The sequence below is a fragment of the Adiantum capillus-veneris genome, chromosome 3 (assembly GCF_014529385.1).
Source record: "Adiantum capillus-veneris isolate H3 chromosome 3, ASM1452938v2, whole genome shotgun sequence".
NCBI lineage: Eukaryota > Viridiplantae > Streptophyta > Polypodiopsida > Polypodiales > Pteridaceae > Adiantum > Adiantum capillus-veneris.
This window is the reverse complement of record NC_140933.1, coordinates 117,461,180-117,483,536: the sequence shown is the minus strand read 5'-3', so window position 1 is coordinate 117,483,536 and position 22,357 is coordinate 117,461,180. Positions and strand designations below refer to the sequence as shown.

Here is a 22,357-nt window from a genome sequence, read left to right as displayed (position 1 = left end):
TGGCTGAAAATACAAAACGCTGGGCTGCCTCTGCTGCGGATTGGCTGAAAACCAAAAATGCTACTGTCCTTGCTGTCGTTAGTGAATTTCTGATGGTTTTGGAGTGTTGGCGATGATGCACAGATGAAAACGCTAGGGCTCTGTGTTGATGGCGACACATGCAATGCTGGTACGCCGGATCTTGGGGAAGGACTGCTGGGAAACCAAAAACGCTAGCCACAGGGGGAGGTAGCGCCAAGGTTGGGGGTGTTCTATGGGTTCTGTTGAGAAGTTGCCTGTTGAACGGGCAACTCTTGCTGCCTCTTCTGCCATTTAGTGCTAACTTGGGTTTGCTTATATATTAACTTAGCAAAATTGCCCTACCTACTTTTGTTGGGAAGTCACTTAAAAATAATAAGTGAAAAATACCAAAAATAGGGAAAATAGGCTAAATGCACTGGAAAATTCCCCTTACTGAATCTGATGGACTCTGAAGGGAATACTGATGATCATGCTATATGCAACCAAAGGATATGCATCTAATCTAAGTGACTGGGCATGCACGGTCTACGGATAGACTCACAAAAGTGCCAGATCACTGCTAATCTAGACTTGACTGGACTAATTGAACCCTGATCATGCTGTAGCTTGTCCATGGACACATAGGGTTGGATGTGTCACGTGACAATGAGACCTGGCTGGGCCATAACATAATTCACTATGCTGGCACCATGTCGGTGTGGAAAGCAAGTAAAACCTCCAGCTGTGGAAAATCTTTGTAGGCCATTCAAAATGGCCAATCTATGTGCGGTTCCCATATCTATCACGTATCTGCCATATTCCGTGTATTCCTCATCTTGTGATAATCTGGATAGACCCATCTCTGTAACGTCCAGCTCCCTAAGCATTTCCTCCGAAGTATCATAAAATATTGTCTGGTGGTGGTCAGTCCTAGCATTGAAATCCCCTAGTATGATAATGTCACCATCCTTAGAAAACTCCCATATGTCATTATCCAAAATAGCAAAGGGGGATTGTCCCCTAGGTGATGCATATACTGCGTACTAGGAGGAAAGTAACAGTTAGCAATGTAGAGGTATCTGCCCGTCCCTGCCCTGAGCCTCACCCACATGTACCTAGCATGCTCATCCTTGCGTGCTATACATATCAATGGCTGCAACTCCTCCCTGAATAGAACTGCCACTCCCCCTGAGCCTTGTCGTCGATGCTCCGATTTGGTCTCGTCTATAGGCTGGCTCCCACCTATATCCGCTCACCTGTGGCATGGATTGCCGAGGGGCTTGATGCGTCTCAAAGTAGAAGATGATGTCTCTCCCTGTGAAGCTATCCTCAAAGGCCCCTACATCAAGACGAAATGGCCCATTACAATTCCAGGTTGCCATCTTTGGTGTGGTCCCATAGGTCTCGCACCGTCATGCGGGACGTCGCTCCAATATCACCACCTTTCCATCTCTGTAAAAAGCAATTTTCCCCTTTTCCCTTGCTGCTCTAATTTCCGGCATTACTTCTTGCATATGAGCAATTTGCGAGAGGGTGAGGTCATCTCCAAGAAAGATGGCAGTCTTCTTTAGAGTCGGTCTCTTCTTGAGGAAGTTTTGTGATGACATCTACCCACGAGGTCGTCATTTCTTTTTGTTGCTCCCCACCTTCTTTGATGGCCCGCACTTGTTCCTTAATCGTGTTAAGCTCTTCAATTACTGAGGGTTGAAGCTCTTCCTCTTCGAGGACATTCTGCGATCGCACCTCTTCAAGCTCTTTCTTGAGTAGTGCGATTTCCTCATCTTGGGCCTTCACGCGATCCTCGAGCGTATGTATTGTGCTTTCCTGTGCTGCTAGACTGAGAAGAGCCTCCTCCAAGGCTCTCATTTAAAGGCCACTGACCAAAAAGCATCTGATACAAAAAGTTGGGACTCTTTCCAAAAGCAACTGCTTAGTTTAGCACCAAAAAGCATCTTAGAACTCACGGCCAAAGTGCCACTCATCATCCCTAAAGACATGCCATGATTTCCAGGAATTCCCGTACAGGCTGCCACGTTTCACTCACAGGGCACCAAGTCATCACAGCAATACCTTCTCTCTTCCTCCCTTGGTTTGGGGTTGCCACGTCATCACTTTTGTAACATGCTGCAGAGGTCTTTTTTTGTTGACATCTGAATTAGTAAGATTTCAGATGGATCAAAAAGTATTTCTTGCTCATTTTGATTGTGTTTGTTGCCATAGTTGAACCACTTTGTGGTAACCTTTACTGATATACCAAGATTATTGCATTGTTATGTCACTCTCTCAGGTCGTTCAGTCAATTAAAAAATCGACAACTCTCTTTACATATGAAATCACCCACCTTGAATATAATTTTCTTTGTTAAGGAGTGATTTGGCTGTACAGAGGTTATATCGCTATCAAAATGCAAGTGCTTCCCTTGTGTGTTCGCTTGGGCTCCGCCTCAGGATTGTCTACAACAAGTACAGCAAAATGAAGGTCGTTTGACTTCTGCATCGGCCATTGCTGCAGCTATCAATTCAGTGTCACCTTCAAGCATAAAATTTTTACAGAGATTAGAAAATAAGCCAAGAGGAGTGTTTTCAGGTCCAAGTACTGACTTTCTAGAGCTGTGCCAGCAGCAGCTTGCAATTTGTGACAGTCTATTCGGACATAAGGCAAAACTCACGGTAATACACCAAGTCATGACCTCTTTTGTAGAATTGTACTGTGAAATTTAATTTTAGGGTAGCACTAGGCGTCACTGAATTTTCTACTTTTTTACAATGCAATTTGATTTTGCCTGCAGATTTATATACGACCAGTTGAGAGCTATGGAACACCAGATTTGCAGCTTAGGCGGGTGGTTGCTCACCCCGAGTGGACCATAGGAGAAGAGAATGAAAGTCTAGTGATTGTTGGTAATTATGGGACAGCTAATGTTCTGCGCTCAGCGGAGTCAGCATTGGTAGCAAAAGAAGTGGGTAGAAATTAGTGTTTTCTTTCTAGAAAGAAAGTATTGTTTCCCCAACATACTCATGAAAATTCGAATGCAGGTTGTAGAGCTGCCAGACTTCAATGCTCTTGTTCTCCCAATGGTGAAAGACATGTTTTTGGTTGGAGTTCTTGTTGTCGAATGGGTGGCTCCAGAAGTTGAGTCAGTTCTTAAGGGCAACAAATTGAGAGCAACAACACCAGAATGGCCTCCACATAAAGGAGAGCAAGGAGCTGAGGAGAGAAAAGGCGACACTCCTGCTCCCTTGTATTTTACTTCAGAACAAAAATTTGAAGGAACAAAGATAGCTCAGGCTTTAGCAATCGCTTGTGTCATGGATCAGGTTTTCTTCTTTTGATAGGTTGTTCTTTAGGTCTCAGTTTTACCGGATATGTATGCTGTTAAGGTTATCTAGGATGTTTGCCACTTGAAGTGTATAACATTCCCTTTGCAAAAGCGGCATTGAGTTTTTTGGTAAGATGAGATGAGCTGAAAACACCATTTGTTGTAGAGGGAGAGGACAAAACAACATTTATCTAGACAATCAGAACATTGCAAATAATGAAGTTGATCCAGACAACAAAGGAGAAAATCTTTATGTTGTAGGAGCAATCAGAAGAGACATCAAAGCGTTCCAAAATCTTTGGTTGTATATTGGAAGAGTGTCCAAGGGATACATTGTGAGGCCAGAATAGGTTGCAATTATGTCTACTTCAAAGGTCTCATCAAGGAAGCTTGGGTAGAAAGCGAGTTTTATGTCATGCCAGGTTTTTGGACTGTCAGGTTTCTTGGTTAGGGCAGCCCACCATGTCAAGACACTATCTTTAAGAAAAGAGATGACTCGTAGAAACTAGGATTCTTCTATAAAATTTATGTTACTGAACAATTCATCGAATTGCTGTAGGAACTTGAGAGCGTTGTGAGAATCTTGGATGCCCGAGAAGGTGAAAAATTTAATTGTAGCACCACTATCCTTAAGGGTTTTGGACCAGAATCTACCACCGGAGGTCCTGAGTAATACTCATAATGGGGATGGTGTTGAATAGAAGGGTGTGGTAGGTGGTGGTGGGACATAGGGTGGAAGTGCAAGAGGCAATGGTAGTGGTGCTTTGGAAGCTACATGTAGTCATTTTCCTAAAGCCATGCCTCCCAGAAACTAAGAGGCATCTCTAGATGTCACGTACACATCTAACCCTATATGCATGTGGACAAGCTACTTCAGGTCAAGGGTTTAGGTCAAGCTTAGGAATGTTCTGGCACCTTTGTGAGCGTGTGTGCAGGCCGTGCATGTCCAGGCACCTAGAGTAGTTGCATATCCTCTGGTTGCACACAACATGATCATCAGCATTACAGTCAGTAGCCATCATGAGCATTTTATGCACAGAACCCATTTTCCCTTTAGTCCATTTTTCACTTATTATTAATAAGTGACTTTGTTGGGAAACTGGGTAGGGAAAATTTGCTAAGCTCTATAAAAGAAACCTAGCGCTAACACTTTCTGGCAGAAGAGGCAGAAGAAGTAGCTACACTTGCAGTGCACCTTCTCAGCAAGACCCGCAGAACTCCCTAGCGTTTTCAGCCATCAAGACCAAACTGGCGTTTGTGGAGTTCCTAGATCAGCCAGTGTTTTCAGACTACAGCAACTAGCGTTTCAGATTGCAGATTGCAGATCAGCATAGTGTTTTTGCTACAGCCACCTAGCGTTTCTAGTTTGCAGCACCACCTAGCGTTTTGCAGTTCCCGGCAACAATTCAGTCCAAGCACTTCAGCGGTTTCTATTTTCAGCACTTGGACTCCGCAAGTACAGCCCCAAACCTCGTAGATCTCACCTTCCCGCAGCAGATCATCGCCGCACGGCCAGATCAGCCAGCGTTTTCAGTTTCAGCCCGCTGTTTGCAGATTTCAGCATCTGCGTTTCCAGTGCATCATTGTCGCGTTGTCGCCATCGCCGTCCTCATCGACATAGTGTCAGAATTCAGCAGATTTGCAGATTTCAGCCCCTAGCGTTTTCAGTTTTCAGCCCGTCTCGTCGCCGTCATTATTGTCGTCGACATCGTCTGCAAGTCCATTACATCTATACCATTGTACCAGATTTGTGCAATCAATAGCATAGACCTCTCTCACCATAGGGAGGGGGGCTCTTGGAGGAGGGTTTGACAACATTCTGGTGTCTTATTCTTCTCTCTCTCTCTCTCTCTCTCTCTCTCTCTCTCTCTCTCTCTCTCAGTCTTAGCACCTTCATTCACAGTGTCATTCACTTTGTTTGTGATCATTTGCACTCTCATTAAAAGAACGGAAGGTTCTCCCTTCCGTAAGTAAAAGGAACCCTTGAGCACAGTTCGGAGCACTCATCTTGACCAAAGTTCAACATTCACTTCCGCTGCACCTTACACCGGAGTTCTATTGTGAAGAGGTAATCGACCGATTTCAAGAAGGGTCAGGCAGAAGGGAAGAGTAAATTTGAGAGGGTTGGGGTGGCATAACAGGGTTAGCAGGAGGATTCAAAGTGCCCAAATAGCTGTGCAAAGCCTCTAAGTCAATTTTGTCATCCATTGTTCTCTGTTTTTGTTGTTTGGCTAAATAGACGAATTGTCGTACCACGTACTGGGCATGTGTCTCTTCAGGTTGCCTCTGAGTAGAAGGGGTAGGTGGATTTCCTCCTTTGGTAGTGTGATCTTGCGGTGCTCTGCCCATGCTATAACAGGAAGGTGTTTCGTTTTTCAGAGGGCAAGGAATCAAGCTGAGCTTTGAACCTATGCATCCGAGGTGTCTGCAGCTAGCTTTTATGTGTGTGCACGGCCATCATGACACAAGAATGCATGATTGAATGATCAATTGTGATTTTAAGTTGCATGAATGTTAGAAGTGTGAACATTTTTGTAACTTGCAATTGATGACGATTGCTTTGATTTTAGAAGACGGCATGTGATGGGTTTTAGGGTTAGGGTTTCTATGTCGAGGTCATAGACGCATTGGGCCAATGCGTTTGTTTGGCCCACCCTAGACTTACTCTTTGTAGGAAGGTGGCCCATGCCAATTTCTTGGTCAAGCTGGAATCCTTTCTGTCATGATCAATTCTCTATATGTGGTATTTGCATCTGAATTGCATCTACTTGGTGCTAGGATATCTGAGTGAGCTTTGGGTCTTGAACTAACTTGACTGGGAGTTTTGCAGGAACCAGCCAAGAGGCCTAAAAATAGGAAGAGCAAAAGAAAACGGAAGAAAACCCCAACTCATAAAGTTCTGTCGAGTGGTCCAAGGGGCTAGGAATTAAATAATCCTAACTCTACCAACTTATAAAGTTCTGCCAAGGGGCCTAAATCAATAAAGAAAAAGAGACACACACACACACTTGCATAGAGGCATGAAACATTGCACTGCTGATATGGAATCCCGTAAATTGCATTGACATGCTGACGTGGCAGGTTGTTTGGACTATTCCGCAAATTGTGTTGATTGATGACGTGGCACTGTTGTACGAATTCTCACTTTTTACGCTAGCAGTAGTTGGCAATTTTTGGCGCGAGTTTTTGGATGTGTATGCTTTTAGGATTAAGTGCTTTTGGATTTGATGCTTTTGGGGCTTTGCTTTGGGCCTCCCTTGTAAGTTTATAAGAGCCTAGGGGCCACTTGTCACAAATTGCCGACGTGTCAAGCCACTGAAGAACGAAGCCAACTTGCAGGTCTCTGTTGAGAAGCCTAAACCCTAAGTGAAGAAGCAGAGGCAGCAGAAGAAGTTTTACCCACTTGCAAAGTCTTGCCGAGTGTCCTATTTTTAAAGAAGAGTTCCCACCAACTTATGGGACCTCGTCCGATGGGGCCCAAGGGACCTTAAGGCATTAAAATAAAGCAAAACCGCGCGCGCGCACACACACACACGCACACGCACACACTCACGATCCCTTGCATGGCGAGCTGATGACGTGGCAGCTATACGAACAGATTTCCACAATTTGCGCTGACATGATGACGTGGTAGTGTATGGGATTTTCGCTTTTGCGTTGACATGTGCTGACGTGGAAGTGTACGGAATTCCCCGTTTTGTGCTGGCAGCTTTTGGGTCAAATGCTTTTGAGTTTCAAGCTTTTCATGTAATTGCTTTTCAAGGCCAAGGGCCTTCGGGTGGAGTAGTGAGAAATGATGTTTGAGAATGCTTGTTCACACTCATGGCCTGGACCCTTGTGGTTATTTGCGGGGGGAGTATTGAATGATTGAAAAGTGTTGTTTTTACTCATGGCGTGGACCTGTATGGCTATTTACGGGGGGAGTATTAAGAATTCTGAGCAGTGGTTACTGTCAACACCTCCAAGTGATGCAGGCTGCGGTCTGGGGGGTGTTTGGTTGTAAAAGGCTTCCATATCTCATGGCCCGAACCTTTTTAGGTTATTTGCACAAGGAGCAATGAAGGAGTCGTTGAACATCTCATGGCCCGGACCTGGATGGTTATTTGCGGGGGGAGTGTTCATCGGCGGCTTTATGTTTCTATGTCTTGTAACATGCATATGTGAGCATTCGTGTTGTATTGTGATGTGCCAACCACTGAATATTCCTTATTTGATGAGATACTTTAGGGAGGTCAACGACCCAGGATATCAAGAGTTCCGATCTGGAATGAGACTCCTTATTGGATGAGATTCTTCTGGGAAGCCAACGACCCAAAAATCAAGAGCTCCGATTTGGAATGAGAAAACTGATTGTCCCTCGGAATGACCCTCGGAAATTTTTGAGCTAACTTGAGTTGTTTTGCAGATATATTGTAATCGCAGACGATTACTTTCTTTCAAGGAGGGATGTCACAAATTGCTGACGTGTCAAGCCACTGAAGAACGGACCGACTTGCAGATCCCGAATGAGGGGCCTAAACCCTAAGTGAAGAAGCAGAAGAAGTTTTACCAACTTGCAAAGTCTTGCCTAGTGGCCTATTTTAAAGAAGAAGGAAGTCTTACCAACTTATGGGACCCCGTCCGATGGGGCCTAGGGAACCTAAAGAGATTAAAATAAAGCAGGACCCGCTTACACACACATAAAGAGATGCGTAAAAGATGATGACGTGGTAGCCTGTACGGACGCCCACGATTTGCGCTGACAGTGCCATGTGGAAGCCTATACGGAATTCCGTGATTTGCGCTGCTGAATGTTGACGTGGCAGCTGTACGGAATTTCATGTTTTGGCTGGCTGCTTTTGGAAGGCCAGGTGCTTTTAGAACTTCAATGCTTTTCATGAAACTGCTTTTCAAGGCCAATGGCCTTTAAATATGTGTAGAGGGCCAGTCTCTGGCAGTCTCTGGCATGCTTCGGTGAGAAGGTGCAGAGCGCGAGTACCGGCATTGTACCGAGTTCAAGTAATATAAAGAAATACCGAAAGGGGCGCCAAGGTTTGGGGCGAGTACTCTCTGGGGTGGAATTCCGCCACTCCGTGTTGCGTGTGCTCTCTCTCTTTCAGTTCAGTTTGTTATTGAAGTGCTAAAAGTCTGTTCAGTCTATTCTTTTCTATTGGCACGTGGTGCCCGTCTCAGTGACAATCGAAGAAGAGTTTGATAAGTACAGGTCAAGTGGATGATGTTGGCTATCACACCACTTTTGGTGATAGAAAATGGAAAATATGTAAGGGTTCTAGGATTTTTGGTAAAGGTTCTAAAAGTGACCCCTTATATCCTTTATTTGTATCCAATGTGAGTGACCATGTTTTGTCACCGTAACTGAGCAGCCGAGTGTTTCTTTGTGGCATTGGGACAGATGAGTAAACGGGGAATGCAAACTCTTTCTTGTTGTGGTTATTTGCCGTGTTTGAGGTATGCTGATTTTACTCACTGTGAGCACTGTATTTATGGTAAGCACGCTCAAACACCGCACATTAAATCTCTTTCTACTAAGTCTTTACAGTTAGAGTTAGTACACTCTGATGTATGTGAAATGCCTCAATTGTCATTAGGAGGAAATAAGTATTTTGTTTCCTTCATTGATGATGCGACTCACAAGGTGTGGGTGTATCCAATCCGGTTGAAAAGTGATGTATTGGATACGTTTAAGAAGTTCCTTGCATATGGAAAGAATCAGACTCGCAAGAAACTTAAGTCGTTGCGCTCAGACAATGGGGGGGAGTATGTGTCAAAAGATTTCAAGGACTTTTGTGACACAAAGGGTATTAAAAGAGAGCTTACATCTCCTTTTAACCCCTCCGAAAATGGAGTTGCAGAAAGACTAAACCGGACCATTGTAGAGAAGGTTCGGAGTATGCTGTCACATGTTGCGTTACACCATGGGTTTTGGGCAGAAGCTGTGCAAACAATTGTTCACTTGATTAATCAATCACCAAATAAGACTTTGGGTGGAAGCGTGCTCGAGGAGGTATGGTCTGGCAAGCCACCGTCATATGCACATGTGAGAGTGTTTGACTACGAATCATATGTTCACATCCGGAGTGAATTGCGTAGCAAACTTGATCCAAAGTCTAGCAAATGTATTTTCCTAGGATATGGTGAAGAAGGTGAAATGGGGTATAGATTATGGGATCCCGCATTTAGGAAGATAATACGCAGCAATAATGTGATCTTCAATGAGAATTGCATACACAAACAGCCCACTGAAGTTGAGGAAATCAAACGGGTTGCTTTTAGGGAAGATGTACCTTATGGACAGCCAAGAATGCCCAATGTTCAGCAACATATTAATATTGAAAATGATGCTGAAAATCAGCAAATAGGTGCTGAAAATCAGCCAAATGAAGTTGCCATTGATGCACCACAAGTTGAGGAACAGGATCATGGAGGAAATCAGCCCGTTGATGCGATGCACCCGCGGCTGAACAGCCTGCTGTCTTTGACGATGTACAGGCTGAAACACCTGCCATGGACCATTGGGTACGTAGATCTACTTGGGAGACTAAACCTCCTGATATATATGTTCCGTCTATGGACTATGTAATGCTTACCGATTGTGGTGAACCCTCTTGCTACAAAGAGGCTATGCAGAGGGATGACAGTAAGAAATGGTACAAAGGAACGCTCTTTGAGATGCAATCCTTGGAGAAGAACCATACATGGGATTTGGTAGATCTACCAAAGGGGCAAAAAGCTTTGCCATGCAAATGGGTTTACAAAAAGAAAGTCACGTCAAATGCTTCTCCCAAGTTCAAAGCACGTTTGGTTGCAAAGGGGTACAAGCAAAAGCATGACGTTGACTTTAATGAAATCTTTTCACTTGTCGTAAAACATGCTACTTTACGCATTGTTTTAGGCTTGATTGCTTTTGAAAATATGGAATTAAGGCAAATGGATGTAAAAACAGCGTTTCTACATGCATACTTGCTAGAAACCATATTTATGATGCAACCCAAAGGTTTCATAGTCAAAGGGAAAGAAACGAAGGTATATAAGCTCATTAAAAGCTTGTATGGCTTGAAACAGTCACTGCGTGCATGGTATCACAAGTTTGATACATTCATGAGGTCTCAAGGTTACAAAAGATCAAATGCAGATCACTGCTTATGCACAAAAAAGGCAAGCGATGGAAGTCTCCTCTTGCTGATTTTGTATGTAGATGACATGCATATTGCGGGTAAAAATGTCAAGGAGTTGGATGCACTACAACAAAGCTTGCTTGAATGCTTTTACATGAAGGATCTTGGTGATGCCGATCACATTCTTGGTATGCGTATCTTTTGAGATAGACACAAAGGTCTTCTTTATCTATCTCAGAAAGATTACATCCATAAAGTTTTGCAATGTTTCAATATGGAGGGGGGAAAGGCGATAGGCACTTCGTTGCCTCCATATGTGAAACTTAGTGCAAATGACAGCCCAAAATCGGATGATATGCAGGCTGAAATGGCCAAGATTCCATAAGCATCGGCAGTTTGATGTATGCTATGGTCGCCACACGTCCAGACATTGCATTTGTAATGGGAGTGGTGAGTAGATACACGAGTAATCCTGGCAAAAAGCATTGGGAAGCAGTCAAATGTATTTAAGATACTTGAAGGGCATGAAGGACTTGGACTTGAGCATTTGCTTTGGGAAGCTCGAGAAGTTTTTGTTTGGCTTTATAGATGTAAATTTTGTTGGACATCCAGATTGCAGGAAATCTATTTCTAGATACTTGTTTACTTTCACAGGCGGTGCAGTCTCTTGGATATCTAGATTGCAGAAGTGCGTTGCCTTATCCACCACTGAGGCTGAGTATGTGGCTGCCACAGAAGCTTGCAAAGAATCTTTATGGCTCATGCATTTGGTGGGAGAACTTCGCATCGATACAAACATTCATGTGTTTCATTGTGCTAGTCAAAGTGCTATTATGCTTGCGAGGAATCTTGTTTTTCATGCCAAGACAAAGCACATAGAAGTGAAGTATCATTCTATCAGTGTACTTGACGATAAAGCTATTGAGATTGTCAAGGTACATACAGATGACAATCTTGTAGATCTCTTGACGAAAAGTCTACCAGCAAGGGTAGTTTTCGTTCGACGTATGAAATGTCTCGTTCCGTTCGTAGGTCGCTTCCAATTCCGTCCATTGCGTACGTTCGGTACAATCATTTTTTTGTAGCCGTCAGCAGTTTTTGACTGTTGACTAGCGACCGTTGAGGACACCTTTTGGGGCCGTTTTGGAGCACAAATTCAAGCTTGTTTAGCCACATTGGATGCTATGTGCTAGGGCTCCTTGAGCTTTGGATGCTCCCCCTTCCACCTGTGACATGAAGCCCATGATCCATGTGACCTAAATTCTAATGACATTGGATGGCATTGCCACTTCTCTCATGCTCTCCCTCTCTCATCACGAGTCATCATCCATGCTCTCCCTCTCTCATGGTCTAGCCACTTCCTATTTAAGCAATGCCTCTCCGTAATGTTCTCCAACACTCACAAGCTCTTAATGTCTCAAGCTCTCAATGCTCCCATGTTCTAGCTCTCAAGTGACAAGCTCTAGAGACTAGGAGTCTTGCCTCTTCATCTTCTCTCCCTTGGGTCTCTCCCTCTCAAGCTCCCATTGAAGCTCTCATAATTCACGTCTCCATCTCTCTCCCCCTCCCCACCCTACCCTTCACTCTCTCTCTTCCTCTTCGTGAAGCCTTTGAGAAGCATTTCCGCTATTTTGAGCGGGTGGGGGGCAAGTAAAATGCTTGCAAGTGGTGGTGCAAATATTGCCCAGAAGGCATGACCTCCTCCATCACCTGTCTCATCATCCACTTGACAAAGATGGGAGGACAAGCGGGCCCATGTCCCAATATCCCTGAAGATATCCTTGAGGAATGCAAGAGAAAGTACCTTCATTGAAGACATTCAAGGGTAGAGTCACCTTGGATGAGATAGTGCTGCCGGATGTTGATAGCTCCAATTCGGAGGAAGAGGCCTCTCCAACTATGTCCATGGCTACCGGTGCCATCGCGGCCTCATGTGATAGTGGTGCCATCTCCAAGAGGTCCAAGAAGTCCAAGGCGTCGTCGAAGGATGGTGGCCAACCTCTGAAGATGGCAAAGCAAGCCTCTCTAGCTAAATCGGTGGGATGCTCCGGCCCCTTGTCTTTCCTCAAGGAGAGACAAAGAATCACGGAAATAGAGATTACCCGCACGGTGATTGAATGCAATCTCTCCTTCAACATTCTTCTGTTAGAGCGATGGAAGAGGATGATCATAGCGATTGCCACGGTTGGTCCATGCGAGGGGTGGACAAGTGTGTCATACCAAGACACAAGAACAAAGAAGCTAGATGAAGAGAGGGCAAGGATTGACAAGTCACTTGAGCCCGTACGTGCCGGTTGGGTAAAGTATGGATGCTCTATTCTCTCTGATGGATGGAGCGACTGCAAGAAGAAGGGCATCATCAACATTCTTGTGTCTTGTCCTCTTGGCACGTACTTCTTGTGGGCGCGGTGGATTTGGGTTCGAGAGGGAAGAAAGGGACCAAGGCATTCATTTACAAGCACATCCGTAAAGCCATTCTTTAGGTAAAACCATAAACCGAGCCTTTTATGTCTTGAGCCATTGCCAATGAGTCCTATGTTTTTAAGTTTTAACTCTCTTTGTTACAAATGCTTCTTGTGTAGGTTGGTGCGGAGCATGTCGTGCAAGTGATTACTGACAATGCTTCAAATTGCAAGGCAATGACTAAGAGGCTAGAGAAGGAATTTCCATCCATAGTATGGGTTTCATGTGCCTGTCATTGCCTTGACCTTCTCTTTGAGGACATAGGGGAGCTACTTTGGGTGAAAGATATCCAACCAAGCACTGTCCATCATCAATTTCATCAACAGGAAAGTGAGGGTGCTCGCAATTTACCCCTCCTATTCCGACCTTGAGTTGAAGAAGCCATTGGCCACCCGCTTTGCCTCTATGTGCCTATTCTTGAGCGTCTCTATGATGTGCAAAACAAATACAAAAGACCATGGTCTCTGAATGGGTTCAAGGAATGGATGAATGGAGTGTCCGTCGCTTCCAAAAGCCATCCAACGGCTTTGCTTGCGGGAGGAGTTTTGGCAAGAAGTTAAGGGTCTTGTCATTGCGATCTTGCGCTTGTACAAAGCTCTCCGCATGACCGACATGGAGGGGGCTACCGTTGGGTTTCTATGGAACGATGTGTCTTTTACAAGTAGTTATGACTGTTTAGATGGTACCGTTGTGTCCTTTGAAGAGACAACCCTTCAAACAGGTACAACTTGTCATTTTAACTAGTGTTAGGAAATTGAGAAATAACATCCTAAATATCAAGAATTAGTCAGTCACGAAGCGTGGCATAGAGAAACATTACCTACATGCATGGCCACAAATGCTCGAAGATTAAAAAGAAAGCTGGAATGGTTATCTTGAGACATTTTCAGGTCTCTGTTCCTTGTTTTATGTTCCCGCTCCCCGTTCAGGTCCTTGTTTTGTGTATTAGCTGTGAGTATCCTGTTACAAGGAGTGGAAATTTATGCCTCTTTAGAATCATTGTACTTGATGATACGACAATGGGTGTCCCGTTAGTTACCTAGTAATAAAGTATGGAAATGTGCAAGGTTGTGAAGGTTTACCTCATGAAGTCTTGTTCGCATTCAGTTTAGGGCGTTCTGTGATGTTAGGCCAATACTGTTTGGACTAAACAATGCCCCGTGCAAAAGGAAAACAAAACAAAAATTTCAGAGTAACTTGCAGGTATAAGCATTTTAAGTCTCATTCCATTACTCAAATTTCAAAATAAAGTATGCTAGCTATGCTATGGGGGACCGATACATAATGCTGCATCTGGTGTGATTTGAACCTCAAGTTTTCAAAGGGAAACGGCATTGGGCATACTTATGAGGAAGGGATACGACCCTATTGCACAATGGAGGTCCTTGGCCTATGGTTACTGAACAAAAAGAGGAGTTTGAGCATACCAAGATTAAATGTATCTGTATGCTTGGAAATTAAAAAGAAATCTGTAACGACTTCAGAATCTTTGTACCTGATGAATCATGATACGAGGACGAGCTTCACATTTATCTTTTCAACAAATACATAATGAGGTGGAAAATGAAGTCAGTGCATAAACTCATACATGTCCTCTGTGTAATATCGATGTTTTTTTTCCAAGGGGAGTTTATGTACAGACACCAGTTTTTGCATTGTAATGAAAACTTCATTGAAAAGAAACGTGGATAAAGGTTAGGGGCGCTGGGTGTTCTCCTTACTGATTCAGGCATGTATTGTCGTGCATGTTAGGTCATGGTATTGCACTTGTGCATAAGAGGGCTAGTGTCTGTGTGTGCATGTGTGCCCGCTTGTGCAGCATGTGCGTGTGTGTTGACGTATGTGATACACAATAGTGCACATGTGATATGCACTATTGTGTACACAAGATACCTGCGAAGGAACAACACTTACAAATTTTAGGTGCTAGGTGCAGGCCTTAAATACTCTGAAAAGGCTGGAAACCACAAGAAAAAAAAAATGTTGACCAGAGCCATATTTTATTCTTGGGATCGTCAATGCGCTTGCACAGCATCTTTGTACACAAGATGGTTGTGCTTCGGTTTCAGGAACACATGCTGTCTGAAGATATGATTTTTTCTGCAAGGTAGGGAACAGTCAAATTGTCTAAATCATCCTTTATGTGTTCTTGCAGAGGACGTTATTGCTACAGCATAGTTCATGGCAAAGAGGAGTTCGAGTTGGAGAACTTTTAGAGCAGGTAAATTTTGTCTTTTTGGAGGATTTCAGTTCTCCTCCCAATCACATATTCTGCTGCAATTATGTTATGAAATCCAACGTGCAATGCTGTTAGGGCCAAGGTTGTCAAGAAACAATGACAAGGCCTTTTAGACATAGCTACCCGGAGCATATGTTAGTACCTAGTTCTACACCCACTATTGGGCACTGATGACGTTAGTGGGGATGTCGTGGTATTTAGTTAATACTATGCATGATGGAGCTGATGGTTATATTGTCTTGTGGGTGACTACCATGGGTCTATACCTTGCACTTTCCTCTAAGGGTGAATCTGGGCTTATCCTGGATTCATCTAGGTATATTTTTTAGTCGTATAGCGGACATGCAGACTTCACATTGTGAAGTTTTCGTCCGAGTTACGACCAGTTTTGATATTGTGCTGATTCTTACTATCTTTTGTGGTGCGTATCCCCTATCAACTACCTCATTTTTGTGCTAATTTTTTCGATTTAATGCTTTTTTTAGTGCTAGGCTTCATTATGGCTGAGTCTGCCCTTGATCTCCGGAGTCGTGACAGAAACTCAGTACGCTGAACTTTGTGTTGATGTATGCTCATGTGTGTGCGCGTGTGGTGTTTGGGAGCGTATGTTAGTACCTAGTTCTACACCCACTATTGGGCACTGACGACGTTAGTGGGGATGCCGTGGTATTTAGTCAATGCTATGCATGATGGAGCTGATGGTTGTATGTCTTGTGGGTGATTACCATGGGTCTATACCTTGCACTTTCCTCTTAAGGGGTGAATCTGGGCTTATCCTGGATTCATCTAGGTATATTTTTTAGTCATATAGCGGACATGCAAACTTCACATTGTGAAGTTTTCGTCCGAGTTACGACCAGTTGATATTGTGCTAATTCTTACTATCTTTTGTGGTGCGTATGCCCTATCAACTCCTCATTTTTGTGCTAATTTTTTCGATTTAGTGCTAGGCTTCATTACGGCTGAGTCTGCCCTTGATCTCCGGAGTCATGACAGAAACTCAGTACGCTGAACTTTGTGTCGATGTATGCTCATGTGTGTGCGTGTGGTGTGTGTTGTGTTTGGGAGCATATGTTAGTACCTAGTTCTACACCCACTATTTTGCACTGATGACGTTAGTGGGGATGTCGTGGTATTTAGTAAATACTATGCATGATGGAGCTGATGGTTATATTGTCTTATGGGTGACTACCATGGGTCTATACCTTGCACTTTCCTCTAAGGGTGAATCTGGGCTTATCCTGGATTCATCTAGGTATATAGTTACCCGGAGCGGGAACGGGGAACGGGGAACGGGAATGGGGAGGAGGAAGGGGGGCTGGAACGGTCGACTAGAGTAAGGCTTGATTACCTCCATTCAGCTTAGTCCCAAATCAAATCTCTCTGGTGAGAGAAGAGGAGGATACGTATGAAGGGCCTCAACGTCCATTTGAGGATGCACCTCCATTCAAGAGGAGAGGGCACCACCAAAGGAAAGAGAATGAAGTGAATCGCCAGACACTTCGGAAGATGCTGCTCCACAAAGATGGCAAGAACGAAGATCTCCAACTCTTCCGAAGAGGAAAAGATCGCCGCATACTCCTCCTCATCGTAACTCAAAAGGGAAGAGAGGAATCAAAGGAAGAAAAAGGAGAGAAAGAGGTCAACCTCTTCTCCATCTTCATCGCCTTCCTCCTCTTTCTATGAACATAGAAAGTAGTGGTTCCTTCCCCCCCCAAAAAGAACCCAAGAGGAGAGGCCATCAAAACTGCCCCCAAACCTGCCCTCACAGTGCCCCAAATATATCCCCAAACAACTTTCAAATGCCTACCTTTTTGCCCCCAAATGCCTACTTTTGCCCGTTCCACACCTCGTTCCGGAACGACGTTCCATTCCCGACTCCGTTTCGAGAACGGGACTTGTCCGGAACGCCGTTTTGGACGTTTGGGCTGCGTTCCACCCATTCCCTGCTACACTGCTTTTAGATAGTAGCGTTGATTAAGTTCCCTCCACAAAAAACTTGAGTTCTTTGTTGCAGGAACTTCTAGAATTTAAACCAATTTGTAAATGAAACAAACAACCATTTGAGCTCTTTCTTTCTCTCTACACGAAAGGTCCACATGATGAAAGAAAGTCACAGTTAAAGGTCTGACAACTTTACTTGGCTGATGGCTTGGGGTGGTAGTAGGTTTTATCTGAGCCATGGGACTTTTTTCAGTGACAATTATTGAAGTCTAATATTGCTAAGGTCTCTTTTTCTCCAGCTGACATTTTCATAGGCTCAATTAGCTCCCTTTTTTTTACAAGGCCTGAGGACAGCGATTCCACACACTCTAGATGATACCATTTGTGGACAGTGGCCCAATGATTCTAAAACAGCAGTTTTTTCAGAAATTGTGTACACACATATATGATATCATGTGTACGGTTGGGAGTGGGAATGTGACAAGTTGAGGAAGATGTAAAACATGGTAGGTCATGCCCAGCATGGTCGCATGTGTGATTCCTATGGTTGGTTAACAGGTTCATTTTGTCTTGCATATGGAGAGCTTGAGAGCTCTTGTTTGATGAGCTCTCACATTTAAGTTTCAATGAACTACCAAATTTTGTGATGAAGTACACCAAAGTTTCCCAGTAGTCACATCTGTGATGGCCTGGAGGGTATTAGAGCTTATCACCTCCTGGATGGAACTTTGTATGACACCGGTATCTCTCATAGAGAGTGCTGTTGTCTGGCTATTTGTGAAGTAGTTCTCTTTGTATGGTTATTTATGCCAGTGCAGCCTGGCCTAGGGTGTGCTTCCTGTGGACCTCTCCGTGTCCACCGATTGGGGCTCTTTTTAAGCGGCTTTATTGGGCCGATTTCATGTTATTTGTCATATTACAGGTTGTGAGGCACATTCTCTGTAGAGCCCATCTACCTTGTTCAATCAACCCTCCTCTGATTCGCATTGCTATCTGCTCTCCATTCCTCTTTATCGTAAATCTTGTAAATTATCCCTCCTACCATCCCTCCTCTTGTAAAGATTTTTAACCATCTTTAACTACTCAATTTGTGCACCGGACGTAGCAGCGTACGAAGGCAACTTGATGGGTTTGGATGGGTGAGAGCCTCCAGTCATGCTTTTGGACCGGTGGTTTTCTCACTTTGCTGCTTCCTCTCTTAGTCATCCTGGCCCTGCAGGTTTGGCTACCTGGTGATTGACCTGATGCGTGCTCGCTTCCTCCATAACTTTTATTGGTGGTGCTTTCTTCCCTTGCTGATGGTTGCTTTGCTGGCTTGGTCTCCTCTTTCGGTTGTGCTTTCTAATGGCTATCTGGTGGTTGCCTCATGGTTCCTTCGGGTCTCTACATAGCACTTCACTGGTGTTTTACCTTTTTCTCCTGGATGGGCACCTTCTGTGGCAGCAGTTTTGGTTATCCTCTTCAGCGTCTTCTGCCCCATCCTTTAATCTTCTTTGCAATGGTTGCTTCTCAGTGCGTCTTTGATGCTGTATTGGGCTTCCCTCTTCCCTCTTACTCAGTTCAGGGAACAAGGGCGAGCTTGGTCACGTCAGAAAACATGTGCGCATAATGTGCACACAAATTTTCCCACATGTGAAACGTTGACAACTAACTAGCAAACAACTAGCTCAGATTTAGAAACTGAACAGCTGATTAGTCTTTGATTTTGATTCAAGGTTTCTTCTCATCATACTCTTCCCAATTCTTTCTTTATAGATCCGGGGGCCATTGGCAGCTATAAGGACTCTTGGCAAGATGCTGCAACCACAAATGAAGAAGGGTGAGGTACTGAAGTCTGATTTATGAGGCTTTACTTTCAAGCATTAGTTATGGTCTGCTTGGATTGTTTGAGGACTTGGCATGCTAGCTCTCACCATGTATGCACCACAGATTGCCACTGACATCTTGGAGGACATTCTAGTACAAGGGGAGCAGATGAAGGATGTGGTACAACAGTTTCAAGAAGTTATTTACCTTAATGAGGCAGGTACCCAACCTTCTCCTTCTCTAGATTCTTTTGTTGGTGTGTATGATTCATGTATGCTTTAGCTCTCTGCTTACAGCGGTGGACTGTTATACATGTATGTGAAAGATTGATATCATCATTTTCCTTAGTTTCTCAAGTGAAAATAGGGCCATCGATGTTGTGGAGGGGTAGACTAGGAAGTTTTGATTTATCTGCAGGTTTTGCTATCATTGCATTTGGTTTTGCTAGGCTCCATGTGTCCTTGGAAGTTTTTGTTGTTACTTTTCTCCTTGGTTATCATCACCTCAATAATTTATGAGTGCAGACCCAAGAGGCCTGTAGTATGTTTTGGAAGAAGAATAGTGATTGCATGGTGGTCGTTCCTTTAAAGCTGCTTCCAAAAGATAACATTCTTTCCCTTAAGTCTAAGAAATTCTAAGATTGTGCTCTGATACTTACGATTTCATACAGCAGAAGCACATATAGCTGATCAAGTCTGCATACTATCCTCAGAGAAAAGTTTCTGCTTAATCTGAACGAATGTGACACTGTAGCGAGGATAAAATTAATCATGGTATGTAATTGTCCATGAGTAGCTTCTGGCAGGATTGCACCAACAAAATTATCATGACATGATGGCATGGTGAAATATAAAGCTACTATATGTAATTTCCCATTGAGAAGATACTGTTAGATTCAATTACTGAAAAGAAGACTCGTAACCAACGGATGCAGAAGCATATGCTGATGAAGGGTTGGTGACTTCTGAATGTAAAAGAAAAAATTTGTTGTATGGGTGCATCGACAGTACTAAATTTTTCCCTAATTTTAGGAAATAGGCTACATGGAAACTCTCTGGTGTTTGAAGTGCTTGTTGGCTTGATGCTTAACCGACTTGAGAAATCCTGATTATTTTTTCAGGTCTCTCCTGCCTGCTTTTTTTTTTTGTGGAAGGGGGATAGGGGCGTGGGGGGTTGGGGGGGGTGTGTGTTGGGGCACTATGTCCAGCACATGCAAGGGAATAACGTGGGAAATTATTAGCGTTAACTCGTACTGAAATGAGAATTATTATTCTCTCAATATAGCCGAAGTGAAGGGGATATGGTAACAAAGCAGGAAGGATTGGGAGTGGCAGAGTGAGGCAATATGCAAAGTGATCTTTTTTTGTCCTTTTTTTTTTTGGGGGGGGGGGGGGATCAATGAGCTCAAAAGGAAAAGATGTGTAGGGGTGCAAAATGTTTCTGTACAGTCACTGTGTGAGGTTTGCGGAGCTGAAAGATCTAAATGTGGCCTTTTTTGTATAGAAGCCATCAAATATGCTTAATAATCAGGGGAGTAGAAATGATGACTCAAATTCACAGTGTGGTGATCTATCAACAAGAGCAGTTGAAAATAGAAGTCTTGCGGTGCACGATGATGCTTTTTCTTTCAAACATGAGCGATTTCATCTGAATTCAATGATCTCTGTGGGCCATTCAAGTGAAAGAGACAGAGAGGCTCCCATGCCTCCTGTTGCTCTTGCACCACTCATGCATACAGAGATTGAGTAAGTTTTTGGCTCATTGATCTTGTCTGGACTTTTTTTTTTTGAAGGCTACTGTCAGAGCTATAAGCATGTCCTTCTGTTTTTTCTGCAGATCGTGTGACGTTTCAGTCGTTTTGATCGATTTGGTAAATAGTGGTGCGCTTCTTGCCCGAAGGAAAGGACAGGCAGTAGAGCTCAAACAGAATCCAGCTGATGGGCCATATTTTGCTGCAATTGATGAATCTTCATTACGCCAAGCATTTAGTAACCTCTTAGACAGCTCTTTGCAGCACATTTTACCAGGTGGGTGGGTGAAAGTAGAAGTGATGCGAGCACCAGGAGGAGGGGTTCTTGTTACAATCGATGACAATGGACCCGACTTTAGCTTATTGGCAAGTAGCTGAAGTCTCTTTTGTAGCTTATACTCAGAAGGTGCACATGCACGCATGCGCAAGAGAGAAATTTCTGTCTTGTTTCCATATCCACAGATGCATGCCTGTTTCAGGCATGCAAGCAGCGATGCACCTTGACCTACCATAGTGGAAGAACACTCGTATGTGGACATCTAGACATGCATTGCACACTTGCATGCACTTTCTACATGCACAATTTTCACTATTGCACCCAAACATCTTACATTTCTGCGTTGACGCAGGTCTTCAAACTAATGAAGTCTGTCCATTGTTGTGATGCAGTCCCAAGCCCAAGCACTTGCCCCATTGGGCTCAGGTCTACAGGTTGGTGGCCAAGAAAGAATTGAGACACCTTTTGTTCTAAGTGTTGGTGCAGAACTTAGCATAGCTCAAGATATCTTAGAACAGTTTGGCGGTGTTTTACGAATAACATCACCGTTTCTACCCAAATCGCTCAATGGTATGGGTGGCACACGCTTGGAAATATGGCTGCCTTTGCCTCCTTCGAAGGATGAGCTCTCATAATAATCGGGCTGCAGCATGTGGAATGATTTTTGTTTCCTTTGTGAATACAAAGCTGGTATTGCTCTCTGGTATAGAATGAGGAAGTCATGAATGTTCTGAGGCCATCTGTGCCTTAACTTTCGTTGTGCAGTAAATCAATGAGAAGAATGTACAGCTGACTCAATTACGTGGAGTGTGCGGATTTGGGTGCAGTTCTTCCTGCTGTAAATATGGTCCTACAAAGCAACACGGTGGAAGTTGAGGTATTCTTCATGACCTGAAGCTGAAGGTGGAAGCTGTATTGTTTGCAATTGGGTGTGTATCCAGGTTATTTTTGGATCACACTATTCCATAGCCTTGCATACTGACTTGACTTCAAGCTTGCTATTATTTGTACGGAGGTTGTAAATCCCAAAATACCCTGAACTATTTCTGGGTTTTTGTAATCGATACAAATCTATGGTCAGGAACCACTTTGGATCTATCTGTACAACACTATTGTAATAAACGGTTTGCGTGTTGCCCCCCCCTCCCTCTCCCCCCCCCGAGATGGAGGACACACACATGTATATTTGATTTGTCTCATAGGCCGACTTTGGCCTCTCTCTCTCTCTCTCTCTCTCTCTCTCTCTCTCTCTCACAACTGAGTTTCTAGATAGGTATTGGAGCTGGTAGTCCTCTAAGTGCATTGCCTGTGAAGGAGCCACTTGTGGCCATCGCCCACTTGCTATAAAAGGGAGTTCCCTCCCCCCATTGTCTTCATTCACGAGTTCTCAAGCTCAAGCTCCCTTTGAGCAATAACCTCCCAAGTCTTATCATGTGGTTATGTA

The 22,357-nt window shown here is 43.9% G+C and overlaps 1 protein-coding gene across 3 annotated transcripts in view; it reads left to right on the top strand.

The window, feature by feature from the left end:
• Positions 1 to 22,054, top strand: part of CSK (chloroplast sensor kinase) — a 39,623-nt gene extending 17,569 nt beyond the window's left edge. Inside the window, exons 2-11 of one of the 3 annotated variants that reach the window (XM_086509072.1) lie at positions 2,386 to 2,478; positions 2,587 to 2,669; positions 2,789 to 2,959; positions 3,036 to 3,317; positions 15,053 to 15,118; positions 18,836 to 18,904; positions 19,010 to 19,102; positions 20,390 to 20,631; positions 20,723 to 21,002; positions 21,306 to 22,054. In XM_086509072.1, the coding sequence (XP_086365198.1) occupies positions 2,386 to 2,478; positions 2,587 to 2,669; positions 2,789 to 2,959; positions 3,036 to 3,317; positions 15,053 to 15,118; positions 18,836 to 18,904; positions 19,010 to 19,102; positions 20,390 to 20,631; positions 20,723 to 21,002; positions 21,306 to 21,548 (1,622 nt within the window). In that variant the 3' untranslated portion in view covers positions 21,549 to 22,054. Of the gene's footprint in view, positions 1 to 2,385; positions 2,670 to 2,788; positions 2,960 to 3,035; positions 3,318 to 15,052; positions 15,119 to 18,835; positions 18,905 to 19,009; positions 19,103 to 20,389; positions 20,632 to 20,722; positions 21,003 to 21,305 lie in introns of all 3 variants that reach the window. The other 2 variants (XM_086509071.1, XM_086509070.1) reach the window with 2 other exon arrangements.
• Positions 22,055 to 22,357: the final 303 nt, after the last annotated feature.